This window comes from Aythya ferina (genome assembly GCF_964211825.1).
Source record: "Aythya ferina genome assembly, chromosome: 3".
In the NCBI taxonomy this organism is placed as follows: domain Eukaryota; kingdom Metazoa; phylum Chordata; class Aves; order Anseriformes; family Anatidae; genus Aythya; species Aythya ferina.
Window position 1 is genome coordinate 30,232,884 of NC_140298.1, and position 17,066 is coordinate 30,249,949.

Genomic DNA, 17,066 nt, shown 5'->3' on the forward strand with positions numbered 1-17,066 from the left:
CTCAGAGGCTTCAGGGGCCGCAGCTGCCAGCTGCAGGGGGACCCGGCGCCGCCCGACCCAGGGGCGAGCCCGGGGAGCCCCCGGGGCTGCGCGGCCGACACGGGAGCGAGCAGCGCCCGCCTCCCCTCCTTGGTCGAGGCAGCGCTCTCGCTACGCACAGGCGCGATGTTCAACCTCCCTGCCGCACCGGCTAAGCTCCGCTATGTTCTTTAAAAAATATAAAACCCTGCAGTTGGAACGAGCCCGGCGGCGCCGCGCCGCTCTCCCAAGCACCCCGCCCAGCCCCGAGCTGCTCCCCGGCCCCCCGCACCTCGGCTGCTGTCCATGGCGCGGTAGAGCAGGAGGACGCCGCCCAGCGCGGCCGCCTCCAGCGCCACCAGCCCCGCCAGCAGCCGCCGCCTCATGGCCGCCCGGCCGCCATCAACGGCCGCGCACGCCCGCCGCCGCCGCGCTCCTCCCCTGGGGGGCGGCCACGTAATGGCGGCCGCGCCCGCCCGCCTCACGGAGAGGGAAGGCGACGAGAGGGCGTCTGGGCAGTGCCTATCCGGGCCAAACCACGCTGGGCTGTGCCGAGCCGATCCGTGCCTTGCCAAGACGCGCCATGCCTGGCTGTGCCAATATGCGTCAAACCGTGCTAGGCTGCGTCAACCCATGCTAAGCTGTGCCAAGCCGTGCCAAACAGTGCTGAGCCCTGCCGAGCCGTACTGAACCATACCGAGCCAAACCATGCTGAGCCATGTCATGCTAAGCAGTGCTGAGCTGTGCTGGGCCATGCCAAACTGTGCCGAGACGTGCTGAACTGATCTGAGCCATGCCCAGTCGTGTTGTGTTGAGCTGTTCCAATCTGAGCTGCGTCAAAGGCGTTGCTGAAGTCTAGGTAGACCACATCGACAGGCTTTCCCTCATCTGCCAGCAGGGTCACCCAGTCAGGAGGAGATGAGGTTGGTCAGGCACTTGGCTTTCATGAACATAGTGGTCCCACATACATTGCGTGACTGCGTTCAAGATGAACTATCCATCACCTTTCCTGGCACCAAGGTCAGACTGACAGACCTGTAGACCCCGGTTCCTCCTTACGACCCTCCTTACAGATGAGTGTTGCATCAGCAAGTCTCCAGTCATCCAGGACCTCTGTGGATGACCATTGATTCAAAGATCGAAGCCGAAATTCCTTTAAGTGGTATATTCTTTATTGCAGCGCTGGATGCACGGGGGATCTCTCCACCTATCGTGCATACCTAAAGCGGAAAGCAGTCTTGAATTTATACAATCAATCTATCAATATTCTACAAGCACCTATACATATGCATTACCTATCCCCGCCTTCCCTCGCTTCTCATGCTAATTAGCCTTTTGGCACCTTGCGCCTGTGTAGAGCCTCCCAAGAATTGTGGGCAGGGGTCTTTGGGACGTGGGCAGGGGTTTTTGGGAGGAAGACCCCGAGTCTTCCTCACAGTGTACTTTTCACCTTTGGTCAGGAATCTGCTGAATTGGCAGGTTTCTTAATTGCAAGAGCTGGTTGTTGCTAATTCTTCCGTTTGTTGTATCTTTATAATGAATTCCAATGTCCAGTTTTGAGATTTATAGTCCTTACGTTTGTTTCTCTGTCCGTCTGCCGCTTCCTTATCATGAGTTCCAGTGTCTTGTTTCGAGATATACAGTCCATGTCTGGGGATTGTCCTTGCCTCCCCAATGCCTCCCCAATACCTCCTTAATCAATCCCCCCTTTTCTTTTCCCATGCAAATTCTTTTGCATCAGATACTTTCATTATTTACAGTAACACAACAAAGCAGGCATCTAAACAACATGCACACAAATATTCCTAATACTACTAATGCGATTAGAGCAATGAACACTTGTTTCAACCATTGAAAATTGGGCAACCAGGAGGTTAACTTATTCCATATTTCACTAAAACTCCACGAAAGATCATCTTTACTGATATCATGTAGGACCCTTGTCTGCTTCCATATTTCTTCCAGGTCGGTAGAGATCCTTCCACTCTGATCTACATACACACAACAACTTGTGTTTATTACTGTACAGACTCCCCCTTGAGTGGCCAGTAACAAGTCTAGGGCCATCCAATTTTGTAATACTACCTGTGATAAACTAGATATCTCTTCTTGTTGAGCCTTTATAGCATCCAGAGTTTTGTTTTCTAACTTCTCTATAATTGCAGAAATATTAACTATCGCCTTTTCCAATTCACTCACTCCTAACCATGGGATAAACCATCGAACGAAACTATGAAAAGCGGTGTGTCTCTCTATCAATGGATTGTTAATTTTTCGTCTGATTCTCCGCATATGAGTTCTCAAGTAACCTCGAGGCACTACATCATGTACTGTCATATTGGGGACTACCACTCCAAGAGTGCAAGTTCCCTTCCAATTCTCAGGCAAGACCTTACGAGCTGTATCGTTGCATAGCTAATACCACCCTTTTCCTTCTGGAACCGTCCAGCTGGTTGAATTTGCCCAGCCGCTAGTCGTACTAATATCAATTGTTCAATTACAAGATGTCTGATTTCCCACATAAGTAGTATCCGTATTTATACAATGCTGTTTTCCTATACCCTTAGGCGGGTTACACCTTTGTACACATACATAATAGGATTCTAACGGCATGAAGCTACTCACTTCTAGTTCCAAAACTTCTTAATATTTTCGACCCCAAGATGTGTTTTCCCACAAATTAGTCCAAGATAAGTTTGCAGGCAACGGAATCCCGATTAACGATACACCCTTATTCCCATGCTGTGGCAGATGGGTGCATACCCAACAGTTCGTCTTATTAGTTACTTGAGAAATTGTTTGTATTAAGGTCAGGTGTAAGTTCTCATCCCAAGTTGCCCACCCCGAATCCGAGAACCGCACCCCTGCAATCATTAGGATCTGGAAAACCATAATTTTGTTGGTCCAATTGGAGTGGTGGTCTATATCCTCGCCGGGACCTTCTTCACCCTTGAATTGTGGATCCAAGCTGCTTGCTTCTTAATCTTAATGGCGGTGTGTGTTGTCAGTAATACTTGGTATGGTCCCATCCACTTTCCTTCCATTTTTCCTGTAGGGGTTGTCCTGAAAAAGTCCCGAGCTTAAAGGGGTGGATTGGTTGATCCAACCCTCTAGCCCTGGTCCCTAAAACAAATTTATGTACTTTATTTAATTGTTTCTGAAGTTCAGTTATATAAGCATATAAATATTCTGATCCTAACTGCGTTAGGTCCTCTCCACTAAATAGAAATTGCTATGGCCTTCCATATAAGATTTTGAAGGGACTCAAATTCCCTTTTATTCTAGGTTTGACTCTAATTCCAAGTAATGCTAAAGGGAGGGATTGAGGCCATGACAAATTAGCTTCTTATCCAATTTTAGCTATTTATTGTTTAATTAAATGGTTCATTTTTCTACCTGTCCACTTGCCTGTGGTCTATAAGGAGTATGCAGTTGCCAATCTATCTTTAGAATCTTACTTATCTGTTCTACCACTTGTGCACGAAATGTGAAAACTCTATCAGAAGACATTGCTACTAGAATCCCAAAGCATGGTATTATTTCATTTAACAAGACTTTAACCACTTCTCTTGCTTTGTTTGTTCGACAGGGAAAGGCTTCAGGCCTTCCTGAAAATGTGTCAGTCAGAACCAGTAAATAATGATACCCCCCTTTTCTAGGGAGTTCTGAAAAATCAATTTGCCACTGTTGCCCCGAATAATTTCCTTTACCGATTATTCCAAATTTTATTCTATTCTTGGTATTGGGGTTATTGTGTAAGCAAATGCTACATTGTTGAGTTACTTGTTTTATCATATCGTCCCACTAATGTCTGACTCAGGCTCTTATGCAGTGTGCCAGCTCCCCAATGCGTTTTATTGTGTTCTGTAAGAACTATGGGCCATGTCAAACTAGAGGGTATTACTATGTGGTTATCTTTTAAATATACTCATCCATCTGGTTTCATTTTACCTTTCAAATCTTCAATTAATTTTAAGTCTTCTTTTGTATAATTTGGATATAGTTTGGATTTTACCGTCTGGTATCAAAGACAATGCCTTCACCTCAGTTATTTCAGCTGCCTGCTTAGCCTCTGCCAATCGGTTTCCAATTTCAAAATCGGTGTTCCCCTTTTGGTGTCCCTGACAATGCATGATAGCTACCTTTTCTGGTTGTTTTACAGTCTCTAACAATTTTAAAATTTCTTCAGCATACTTTGTGTTTTCACTGAGCGGTCAGCAATCCATGTTCTTTCCAAATTGCTCCATGAGCATGTACCACGCCGAATGTATATTTAGAATCTGTCCAAATATTTACCCTTTTTCCCGCTGCCAGTTCCAATGCTCTCGTGAGAGCAACTATCTCCGCCTTTTGAGCTGATGTTCCAGGGGGTAAAGGCTTAGACTCGATTACCTGCTGAGTAGCTGTTATAGCATATCCAGCTTTACGTTGTCTTTGCATAACAAAACTGCTCCCATCCGTGAACCAAGTTTCTTCCGCATCTTCCATGGGCTCCTCCTTAAGGTCTGGTCGGCTGGAATACACAGTCTCTATAATTTCTAAACAATCGTGAATCACAGGTTGTGCCGGAGCATCACTAAGAAAAGAGGCTAGATTCACAATATTAGTTATCACAATTTCCACGTTGTCCTGTTCTACCAATATTGCTTGATATTTCAAAATCATCAATTCTTGTTTAAGTTGTTTAAAGACTTTTTGTGCTTCTCCAGTCCAGACTAACTTTGACTGGTTAATCTTTATCAATTCACATAGAGGCTTTACCAATAGTCCATAATTATAAATCCAAAGGCGACACCAACCTGTCATTCCTAAAAAGGTTTGTAGCTCCTTTACCATTTGAGGTTCTGGAGTCCGGCAAATGACTTCCTTATGTTCAGTTCCTAGTTCTCGTTGTCCTTCCGAAATTTCAAATCCCAGATAGGTCACACTTTGTTGAGCCAGCTGGACTTTCTGTCAAGAGACTTGATATCCATTTAAACCCAGAAAATTAAGACGACTTATAGTCCATTGAATACAACTCCCTTTAGTCTCGGTAGCTATTAAGAGATCATCTACATATTGTAACAAAGCACCTTCAGTGTCCGGAGGCATCCATGTTTCGAGTTCCCTTGCTAATTGGTTTCCAAAAATAGTGGGGCTATTCTTGAATCCTTGAGGTAGTAATGTCCACGTAAGCTGCGTCTTTCTGCCTGAATCGGGATTTTCCCATTCAAAGGCGAATAGGTTTTGGCTTTCTGTGGCTAAGCCTAGGCAGAAGAAGGCGTCTTTTAAATCCAGTACGGTAAACCAGACTTGACTATTCTTTAATTTAGTCAGCAAAGTATAAGGGTTTGCCACTACTGGATGTATATCCTCAGTGATTTTATTTATGGCTCTCAAATCCTGAACTAGCCTATAGCTTTTTCATCTGCCTTTTTAATTGGCAATATGGGTGTATTGTATTCTGATTCGCATTCAATCAATAATCCATACTGTAAAAATTTATTAATTATCTCTTTAATTCCTTTCCTATCTTCTATCCTCAAAGGATATTACTTGACCTTAACGGGTTTCTGTCCTGGCTTTAATTTAATAATTATTAAGGTCACATTTTTAGCTCTTCCAGGGACTTCGGTAGCCCAAACTCCTGGACATACTTGATCTGTGATCTCTAAAGGTATTTCACTTTTAGGGTCAGTTTGTATTAGTGCCAAGCTTAACACATTTATTAGTTGTTTTTCTCCTATTCTTAATTCCATTTTCCCTTTTTCAAAGACAATTTCTGCTCCTACTTGCTCTAATAAATCTCTACCTAAGAGTGCCCATGAGGAGCTAGGCATATATAAAAATCTGTGTATGCCCCATTGTTTCCCTAACTTGTACTTCAAAGGTTCACAAAAATAAGCCTTTTCGGTTACACCTTGTCCCGGTTTCAGTTATGACAGAGTTAATTTTCTTCCTAGTAGCTGGTAGAATGCTATGTTTTGGCTTAGGATGAGAAGAGTGCTGATAACACCCTGATGTTTTAATTGTTGCAGAGCAGTGCTTATACCAAGCCAAGGACATCTCAGCTTCTTGCTCTGTCCTGCCAACAGGCAGGCTGGGGGTGCAGTAAGAGCTGGGAGGGGACAGACCCAGGACAGGTGACCCAAACTAGCCAAAGGGGTATTCCATAGCATCTGACGTCAGGCTAAACAATACATAGGGGTGGCTAGCCAGGGGGAGGGGGCCGGACTGCTCGGGGTTAGGCTGGGCATCGGTCAGCGGGTGGTGAGCAATTGCATTGTGCATCACTTGTTTGTACACATTATTAGTAGTGGTACTATTATCATCATTGTATTATTATTATTATTATTATTATTATTATTATTATTATTATTATTATTATTTTGTCTTATTAAACTGTCTTTATCTCAACTCACGGGCTTCACTTTCCATTTCTCTCCCCCGTCCCAGAGAGGGAGGGGGAGGGTGAGCGAACAGCTGCATGGTGTTTAGCTGCTGGCCGGGTTAAACCACGACACACCTTTTACCCTAACATAATAATTCTGTGAAGGCATTAATGCTTGATTTAGAACTGAATACGTTGCCCCATAGCAATAAGAAATTTCGCTTCCATTCCTCCCCTAGCTTCATTATAACCAGTGGAGGATCCGCTAGGGTAGATTCCCCAGGTCCCCGTTATTCCTGTTGAAATCAGGGGTCTATTATCCTAGGAAAAGGCTAGTCAATTTGTCCTCCGAAGCCAGGTCCAAACCGTTTTGTTTTATTTATTTATTTATTTATTTATTTATTTATTTATTTTCATTACATTTCAGAGTTGGTCCAAAAATTCCATAGGGGTTTCTTTTAGACCTTGTTGGAAGCATATTCTCAATTCCCAATTCATCCAGATTTTAGTATTTACTTAACCGTTCATAATTTTCGGGATGATTAGGGTCTTAGTGGGGGTCGGTCAGGGGAATGCAATTGTCCACAGTTCCCTGAGCGGTCCCATCGGCAATCTGAGCTCGCACATGAACTCAGGTTGTTTTAAGAGTTAACTGGTTTTCTGTTTCTGTGACAACTCTCTAGGACCCATCATGGTCCCTTTGCCCCAAAGGGCTAACACCCATGATTTTAAGATCTCTGCCTCGGGCAGAGGCAGAACTATTATCATTCCTACATCCTCTTTCCCTGCTCATTCAACTTCAAACACCTTTAACACTTTCAACAACCCTTTTAACACTTCCTTTATCTTTCTCCAGCCTGTACTTCTCTAATGCCATCATCAAAGGCTCAGTCAGGGGCCAACTTAATTCTGTACCTTTTCCCACCAAGATGCTGAAACATCAGTATACAACATTTCATCCTGTTCTGCTTCTCCAAAAACAACACTAACTGTAGCAAAATATTATAGTTTAAAGTTCCATTTAGGGGCCACTTTTCTCCACATTCCAGCTTATAAAGTGGCCACCACTGATTACGATATTTTATCAATGTTTTCCTGTTCACACTTCCACCGGCAGATCCTCCAATATCCTTCCAGTGACTTAAAACACATCCTAACACACTTTTCTTTAAAATTTCACTGCTTGCTTGCCCCCCCATTTTCCAGTTTACACTTTCAGAATACACATGTTACTTACAAAAGCGTATCACAAAACGTATCACTCACAAAAATACGGGCACGCAATATCTTTCAGTAGCGATGTCACAAAACTACTATTACCAGCAATATTGCCAATATCACAATAACAATAGTCAGAGTCAAATTCCACATGCGATAAGTCAGAAAACCAAACTGTGTAACACCGTAACGATATCTTTCTTATAACAATGCCACGAATCTACAATTACCACCAGGAAAATAGCCAAAATCGCAGTAACAATAACCAGAGTTAAATACCATACTCCATGAGTCAGAAAACCGAAATAGACAACACAATTCCAGATGGACCTTAAAGCGAGCTCTTTCCTTAAGGTCCCCAAATATACTTATGGTGCTTACCACAAAGTATATACCAAACACTGCCTCGCAGAAGATCACCTTCTGACTTACAGACAGTTCCAGATACAGATGGACCCCAAGGTCCCCAGATATACTTGTGGTACTAACCACAAAGTATATACCAAATACTGTCCTGCAGAAGTCACCTTCTGACTTACTGGACAGTCCCAGATGACCGGTCTACCAGAAAACCAAACCAGAATAAAGAATATACTCACTTACAATGATGGGGTCCTTGTCTGCCTCCGCAGTGATCCAGTGAGTCGAGGAGTCCCTCTGGGAAATCCCGGGGGTACCCTAGGGAGTCCTGTCCCCAGCGGGTCCTGCGGTCCGGCAGAGAGGTTGTCCCATCTGGGGTGCCAGATTGATTCAAAGATCGAAGCCGAAATTCCTTTAAGTGGTATATTCTTTATTGCAGCGCTGGATGCACGGGGGATCTCTCCACCTATCGTGCATACCTAAAGCGGAAAGCAGTCTTGAATTTATACAATCAATCTATCAATATTCTACAAGCACCTATACATATGCATTACCTATCCCCGCCTTCCCTCGCTTCTCATGCTAATTAGCCTTTTGGCACCTTGCGCCTGTGTAGAGCCTCCCAAGAATTGTGGGCAGGGGTCTTTGGGACGTGGGCAGGGGTTTTTGGGAGGAAGACCCCGAGTCTTCCTCACAGTGTACTTTTCACCTTTGGTCAGGAATCTGCTGAATTGGCAGGTTTCTTAATTGCAAGAGCTGGTTGTTGCTAATTCTTCCGTTTGTTGTATCTTTATAATGAATTCCAATGTCCAGTTTTGAGATTTATAGTCCTTACGTTTGTTTCTCTGTCCGTCTGCCGCTTCCTTATCATGAGTTCCAGTGTCTTGTTTCGAGATATACAGTCCATGTCTGGGGATTGTCCTTGCCTCCCCAATGCCTCCCCAATACCTCCTTAATCACCATGACCGCTGATAGGTGATGGAGAGCAGCCCAGCAATCACACCTACCAAAATGGCAGCATCACTTCCCCCTCGGTGGTGGTCTTTTTGTTCTGTGGTTTTGATTTCATTGTTTTCTTTTCTTGATTCATGGTATGGAGATGAGTTTATTGTCAAAATCTCTCGGGACTTTCATTACTAAGGACTTTCCTATGAGGCTCTTTTTTCCTATTAATGTTATTTAAGATTAGTTTTAATACCTTGCTGCTATTACAGGGCAATTCTTTTCCAATTCTGTTCTCCCTGGTGGCCAAGCTTGCTAGTATTACTTGCTCACAGTGGGATTTAGTACTAAAGTAATTCCTTCTCTGTAGATGATAAATGGGCAAGATCAACCCAGTTTCTGTTTCCAGAAAGGTGGGAAGGGGAAGAGAAAGAAACGTATCAAATTCTAAAGGTTTTTCAGGAGTAGAGGCAGAGGCAGAAATAATGCCAAGTATTTCTACTCCACCCCTTAAAAATGCCTATTTAAAGGCACTTAACTGCATTAGACCAGCAGTTTCAATCCCCAGCAAAAGGTGATAAGCATGGCTGAAGAAAGGAAAGCCTTTGTTGATGAAATAAATAAAGCACTGGCCAAGTCCGAAGGCCTTTCCCTGAAGGATCTGCTGTTCTCCTACCGGGGGACTCCTTATCCCATGACCGTGTGCAGTGCGGAGACCTTCCAAGCCCTGGAGAACCTGGAAGCCAGAAGGGACGATCTGGTGCTGGTGTCTTACCCCAAATGTGGTGAATAGATTATAGATTACTCGCTGTAGTCTGTGATACTGTAACTAATTAGCTGACACCATAAGGAGGAAAATAACCAACAGAGGATGGTTTTACATTGTGGGGGGATATTGGGCATTTGTAGTACAACCAGAGGCAGCAGGTTTTTGTGCTCATTGTCTCTGTTATGTAGTCTGGTCTACTGTTTTTTAATATGGTTTATGTTTCTGAAGAGATAATATGTTTTAGCATTCACAACAATTTTTGGCTGAAGAAGTGGGAATAAAGTATGTAGTTATTATGTATCAGTGGGGCAAGATACCTCTGCCAGTATGATAAACTGCATTCTGAAAAGTGTGTTAGTAATGTAATGCAGTGTAATGTACAAAAGCAATACAGTTATGCAGTAGACTCCTTATAAGAAGCAGAAAGCAGCAGGGCACGGCATCTTGCAAAATTCAAGCAGCTTCTTAGCATTATCCTTATATTCAGTATCACTATTGGTTTTTGTTTGGTGATTGCAAAAATGATAGGCTGTGACATAGTGGAATTTTAAATCTTGTAGTCGGAGGTTTGCAGAAAGGATGAAAGGTGCAATAGGAGCTTTGGGGGGGGGCGGGGGAAACACAATAAAAACAATAGCCAACCAACCAGCTGATTTTGATCAGTGTTATAAATGTCTTGTGTGAGATGGTTGCTTATACGAAAGGGATGGGTTTTGTCAATCTAGGAAAGAAATCCTTTCCAAGTGTTTCTGCCTTGAGACCCAAGCAGCAGAAACATAGGGTTGTCAGAGAAAATGTGGTCCAGGAAAGGATTTCAGTGCAATAACATGGTAGCTGATGCACTCAGGTTGGTCTCTGATCAGGGGGCCCTTAACCAAGGTCTCATCCAGCAAGGTGAAGAGCACATACTGTTCCTGTGGTTTTGGCTTGGTAAGTTCTGATCTGGAAAGAAACTGTTATGTATTTAGGGGCTTAAGAAGTAAGCTTGTAGTGTTTAGGGTAAATATACGGCAGCTGTGAGACAAAACTGAGCCAAGAGAAAGAGAGGGCAAATACAGAAGAAGGGAGCTGACGTAAAATATGAAATATGTATCTTTGTTGTAAGGAACCTTTATTTCTGCTGGATTTGAGTCCAGGGTTTTTGCTGGACTGTATAAGGACAGGCCATTGACAAAGCTTGGCACCACAGCTTTGTCTCTCGGGGCTTTAACAGTGTCCTCATTCCTTTTAATTATTGAGGACTATGAAGGTTAAGTTACAGTGAAGTCTCACTGTATGAAATGTTTCCCTCAACTCAGGTGTGTGCAGTGGAGAGGAAAGCTCTGACTGATGCAGAGACACATTGATGAGGTGGGGCTGCAGGCTGACGGAGCTCCTGGATGCTAAGCTTCCCAGGGACAGGTTGCATGTTGAGAAGCCAAGATGGGATTTAGGGACTAAGACTTTTAGGTTTATCAGCTGTAGCTTTTGTTTAAAATAAAATCAGTGTTTGTGCACATGTAGTTAATACTGGGCAGATGGAGACATGGATTTAGAGACTTTTAATGCTTTTGGCATTGGTCTTTATGTAAAAGGGAGATTGATATAAATTATATACATCACAAAATGTCATATATAAATCTTACGGTATTTGGTGGTATATAAATACATTCAGGTGTATTATAAGACATGGCATGCTGTGTACGCATTGCACACACATTACTGTATGAATAGGACACAGTCCTGAGCCACTTTATATAACATCGGGTGGAAGAGCTCCTTTCTGAGAATAACTTTCAGCTGCACGCGTGAGCTTAACGCTGTTTGCATCCTGTGTTCCCTGTTAGTGCCTCTGGCAGCTGCGTTCACAGGGGACTCGCAGCCTGCTGGAGGCTGAGGCAGCTCCGCAGCTCCATCCCCGTGGCCCCAGCGGGAAGCCTTCCAAGTCCCTCTGCAAGGACGTGGGGAGGGTGCCGCAGGCGCGGTGAACACGCCGTTCCCTCGCTCTGTCCCACCAGCAGTTGGTAGGGCATCCGCAGAGCGAGGTCCCCGGGAAGCTGAGGAAAGCAGGCAGCACAAAGCAGCCGCAGGAGGGCATGGAGCTGGCCGTGGAGGTGTGCTGCCCCAGCACAGCTGGTGCCCGGACAGCCACGTGTGGGGAGGCTTCGCCACGAGATCCTTCCCAAAGGGTCTGGTGGGTGGCAGCTCCTCTGGCATTCTTCTGGCATGCGCTTTATGGAGACAACAACAGGCACAACTGGGGATGAGCACTGGTGGTGGCATTGCATTGATGACTGCTTCATCCTTGACCCAGTGCAAGGAGGGAGGGACAGACACTTCTCCACTGCAGAATGAGCAAAACTCCTTGCTCACTCCTTTCTCCTACCAAGACCCTTCCCAAGTGTTTCTCCGTACAAGTCAGGCAAGCTCCCTTTATTGTCTGTCACAGATTGCTTTATGACTGTATTAAAAAGATACTGAGTGCATCATTAAGTCGGTTCTACCCCCAGTGCTTTCCACATATCAATCGTAAGTGAGCCAAGAAGGTCACAGCTAAGAAGCCGTTGAGGATCTCATTAACTGAAAACATTATTTTGTTTACAATCTTTTGAGAGCTTTAGTATTATCTGTAATTTGATGACTGTCTATTATGCTGAATTAAGCCATGTAATGAGAAGGCTTTGAGATCTTATATAAACCTTTTTATTTTGTTCTCTGGGTTTCTTGGTCCAGGTGCGAACTGGCTTATCCAGATTTTAAATGACTTGATATTCACCACCATCCAGACTAAACCTGTAAGCACAGAACTACCATTTATTGAATGTGGAGATCCAGATAAATACCAGGTTAGTGAAAAGAACCTACTAAACCACTTACAGTCTGTTGTTTTCTTTCTCTCCCGCACCCCCGCATGCAAGTTATTAAAATGAAGTCATGCAGCAAGTAAAGATATTTCTCCCAAGAGGGGAAGAAGGATAATCTTGGATGACTAATGCCTTTTGATTAGGTTCTGCTTCACACTGGCAACTTTCACAGATCACTGCTGCACTCATGTAATAAGCCTGATCTCACTTATTGTTCTGTTTATTTCTAAAGAGGATGAAGCAGATTCCATCCCCAAGGATTCTGGCAACGCATCTGAATTATGATTGCCTCCCCAAGTCTATTTTCAAGAACAAAGCCAAGGTGGGCTTTTTTTTTTTTCTTTATTTTTTTTTCTCTCTCTCTGCAAGAACAAGCCTCATTTTTCTGACAGTACCAACATACAAGAATAATTCTCAGGCTGCATCCTTTTCTTGCACCCATGCAGGTGGCATTGAGGAAAAGCAGCTTGGAGACAGTGGGAATCTCATGAGTCCTGGGCTGGCTTAGCACCTGCTGTAATACAGTAACCCTAGGGGTGCATAAACAAGAACAGATCTAGAGGCTGTGAGAGTGCTCAGAAATGGCAGGGGTGTCATGCTTTTCTTTCTTATGCTGCTCTTTTCTGTGTAAAACAATGGTTGTGGATGGGAATGAAAGTGGCAGCAGTATCTCTGGGACACTGACTGTCTCCATGCAGAGCCACACTGTTAAAACTTCAATATTTCTGGTTCTCAGTCACTGAGCAATGGCAGGTACATAGCATTTAGGAGATGTACCACAGAGGAAGGGAGGAGTTGGTTAAGGAATGAGGGTTTTATCCTTGTTCCATTAATATTTTTCCCTGTTTTATGTATAACATGTTTTCAGAAGTGTTTACACTTCTCTGAGGATTGCTGCCTCATAGGATTTCAAGTACATTATTGCCATGCTTTGAAAAATGGAATATAAATGTAGCAGCTGTGGTTTCCTGAAGGAGAATCAAACAGATTTTTACAGCAAGGGGCTGGCAAATGTTTCCTTGCTATTTCCCAGGTCTTAGGTAGTTATGGGATAGTACTCTCTGACAATATTACACTTTTTTCCAGTTGTTCCTTTCTACAATTGCTCCATAACATAAGCAAATCTTAAAAGTGATAAGTGGTCTTTATTATGACCACATTATACATTTATTCTCAATGCCTTACCTAATAGTGAAAATATTTTGTAGCCTCCAGTATGTTATTGATTGCAGAATGTTTGGTTATACTTTCATTTTGGTTGCCAGGGTAAATATGTCACCTACAACTGTTGACCTCTTTCTCCTACTCCAGATACTAGTGCTGTTTCGAAACCCTAAAGATACAGCTGTTTCATTTTTCCATTTCCACAACAATGTGCCAAGCGTCCCCAGTTACAGCTCTTGGGATGAGTTCTTCTCCGAGTTCATGAATGGAAAAGGTATTGCTATAGTTACTGAATGTAGCTGAAGGAGGAACAGAAGAAAATATTTAAAAACAACTAAATGGGACCAGTGGGAAAACATCTGTCTCGTAATTAGCTTACTGGTGGCCATACCTCATGATAAAGGAGGCAGCTGAATGCCAGAATGGGGAGAAAGTCCAAAATATACTTTGCTTCTGGGTATTTTGCTCCTCCATGCAAGTGTGCGGGAGTCTCCTGGAAGCTTGATAATGGTATTGGGCTGAAATTATGTCACCAAGTGATGGAGGAAATGCTACAGATCTGAAATAGTAATGGAATGGCAGTTTGTTGTCTTTGCTGTTTCCATGTAGGAGGCCAAACACCTCATAAGCAACGCAAATTTTAGATTTAGACTGATGTCTAACTTTGGCTTTTAAGAGTTATCTTTAATGACAATATAGAAATGGAGGGGAAGCACAGAGGAAATTCATATTTCTGTGCAGAAGCCACTTACATTTACATTACACTTACAAAAGTCCAGTGGAAGTCTCCATCATTCTGTTGTATAGCAAGGTACCACAGAACAGACAGGCTGTTCTGTTTGCTTGCGTAGATGTAACTGATGGATAACAGAAGGTGGTTCTTCAGTTAGAGAGAAATAAGTACCCAGTGATAAAAGAAGGTCACACTGATGCTTTTTTTGCTTCTTCACAGTTGGATGGGGATCTTATTTTGACCATGCAGTTGCCTGGAACAAACACATTGAGGATGAGAATACCATGATCATAACATATGAAGACCTGAAAGAGGTAAAGCAGGCACTGTACCGACAGGCAAAACAGATCTGAGTCTGTTCCCTGAAAAACTGCTGAAATTAAAAGCAATAAGCACAGGTTCCTGAAAGAGCAACATCAAGTATCTATTTAAGAACAAGTTGAGTCTGGCTATATGAAAGCTGAGCTCCAATATGATGTAGAAGACATACTGTGAAGGAAGATACTGTTTGTAGATGATAGCTATACACATCCCAAGTGGGTAGCTCCTTTGTCAGAGGAAGCAAATTCTATGACTCCCCTTTCACTGCATTGTTTTCAGAATCTGACTTCTGGTGTAAAGCAGATAGCTGAATTCTTTGGATTCTCCCCAGCGGCAGAGCAGATCCAGTCTATTGTGGACAGGGCCACTTTCCAGGCAATGAAGGACAAGGCTCAAGAAACTCATGGTGCTGTTGGCTCAGTTCTTTTCCGCAAAGGTAAATGTGTTTACAGCAAACAAACAGTGTATTTTGCAAGGTTGGTGAATGGTAGCACTGCAGTTTGGGCACACAGGAATTTGGATCAGTAGATGCTTAATCTTTGTGCATAATTTTCAGGGCTAGAAGTTAAGGAACATTGACTGTGCTTCAGGATGCTATCACTTAATTTCATCACAAGGGCCAAAGTTATTCAGTAAAGCCCTGTATAATGTGATTAGCAGAAGTGCCCTACATGTAGCACAACCTCCAGCATGCAGTGAGCACCAACTAAAACAGAGAAGAGTCTTATTTTGACTTCTGTGAGTACTGGAGGTATCCTGGACAAAGTGCTTCCACAGATTTTTCTTGGATTTTCTAACTAACCCTTGGGATTGCGTAGGAACCTCACTCAGCACATTGAATCCAGACACTGCACAGGTTGAGCTGTGTCTTTTAGCCATGAATCAGGCTAGAGCTGCAGACTCAGAAAACCTCAGGCCATGGACTCTCCAAAACTAGATCAGAAGTAGACTGCAGCTTAGGGCAGTGTCTGGTTACAGCACACAAAGCTCTTGCTGTTACAAGTGACATCTTTGAACATTCAGAGTTCTTTTCACATCTGCTGGCTCTGTTGCTAGTACTCTGCAGCTGCACAAAGCAGACCAGTAGCTTCCTATGTCCCCTTTATGTTCATATTCTGTTGAGGACATCAAAAGTAAAGCAGCAGAATATATTCTTGGGTCATAGACTCTCTCTTTTTTTTTTTTTTAATTTAATTTTTGTTGTTCGTGTTGTTGTTCTTAAAAGAAGAAAAGTGAAAGAAGAAAAAGAAGAAGAAAATCCTGACAGAAGATGAGATGGGATTTTTTTGTTTGTTTTGTTTTAAATCATACTCCTTGTTCCTTACTGTCAAGGGTATTATTTTACTTTTCTTTATGTTCCAGGTGTTGTTGGAGACTGGAAAAATCTTTTCACTGAAGCTCAGAACAAGGAAATGGATGCCAAATTCAAAGTGTGCTTAGAAGGAACCAAGCTGGGAGCAAAGTTAAAATATGATGTGTCCTGCAAGGCCTGAGAATCTATAGAATAATCTTGTGTCCAGACAGCTTTTCATTCACTTTTATGAAATCAAAGAGAAATCAGAACAATACTTGATTTGAAACTTTTGTGTATCTGTGCAATTGCAAGCCTGTTCGTGCTGTCTTAACTTGCACAAGCAACCCTCACTCATACAGTTAGTATATTGACTGTACCAGCTTCTCTTAAATGACCTGTGGTTCTTTGGCTTCACTTGTTTTTTAAAACTGATTTTTGTCATGATTTCATGTTACTTAGTAGAATCCTGTGTGAAATATATATGTAGTATTTGAACATGCTGAAATCACTGGGAATGTATTCAGTATGTCAGAAGTGATTTTCCAAGAGATTTTTTAAAATAATAGTGACGTTTCTTGATTTTTAGATTTGGAAGTTCATAATATTTCAATTTAAAGTGAAATTTCAAAAAGTTTTGTTGGGTTTTGCCACTTTCTGTGTGTAAATAAATGTGAGAAAAAAAATAAAGGAACTCAGGTAGAAACTGACTCCCATTTTCACCACAAATATTTTTCTTTCTTTTGGTAGTGTGAGATCTCATCCTGAGCAATTGAAGGAATAGGGAACTTGGACATGGAGGTTGGAGTCCACCTTCTGGTGGTGGCTTGCTTTGCTGCTCACCCAGGGGAGAAATTGGGAACACGTTGAGAATATCTGGTTTTGTACATGTGATTGTCAGGAGGACTCTGGAGCACTCCAGAGAAATCACTTTGGACGTTAAGGAGTTGAATGAAAAAATTCCTGGCTGGTAGGAATGTGAGTAAGTGACTTCTTCACAGCATCAAGGCAGGAGGGTCAGTAACCCTTTGGTTCAC

General features: G+C 43.0%; 1 protein-coding gene and 1 long non-coding RNA gene across 3 annotated transcripts; one reads left to right on the top strand and one right to left on the bottom strand.

Annotated features, from left to right (window-relative positions):
• Window positions 1–1,168: 1,168 nt before the first annotated feature.
• LOC311433405 lies at window positions 1,169–8,340 on the bottom strand. Its single transcript, XR_014690738.1, has 2 exons — window positions 8,206–8,340; window positions 1,169–3,067 (listed from the first exon to the last, which is right to left on the bottom strand). It is a non-coding gene; the product is annotated as an uncharacterized lncRNA (long non-coding RNA).
• Window positions 8,341–9,361: 1,021 nt separating this feature from the next.
• On the top strand, window positions 9,362–16,739 carry SULT6B1 (sulfotransferase family 6B member 1). Of its 2 annotated transcripts, none has more exons than XM_084512481.1 (7): window positions 9,362–9,693; window positions 12,390–12,502; window positions 12,753–12,842; window positions 13,832–13,958; window positions 14,637–14,731; window positions 15,018–15,174; window positions 16,101–16,739. In XM_084512481.1, the coding sequence occupies exons 1-7, from the start codon at window positions 9,492–9,494 to the stop codon at window positions 16,229–16,231; spliced, it is 915 nt and encodes a 304-aa protein (XP_084368607.1). In that variant the 5' UTR covers window positions 9,362–9,491; the 3' UTR covers window positions 16,232–16,739. The 2 variants fall into 2 exon arrangements, with proteins under 2 accessions (XP_084368607.1, XP_084368608.1); XM_084512482.1 differs by lacking the exon at window positions 9,362–9,693 and adding an exon at window positions 10,364–10,607.
• Window positions 16,740–17,066: the final 327 nt, after the last annotated feature.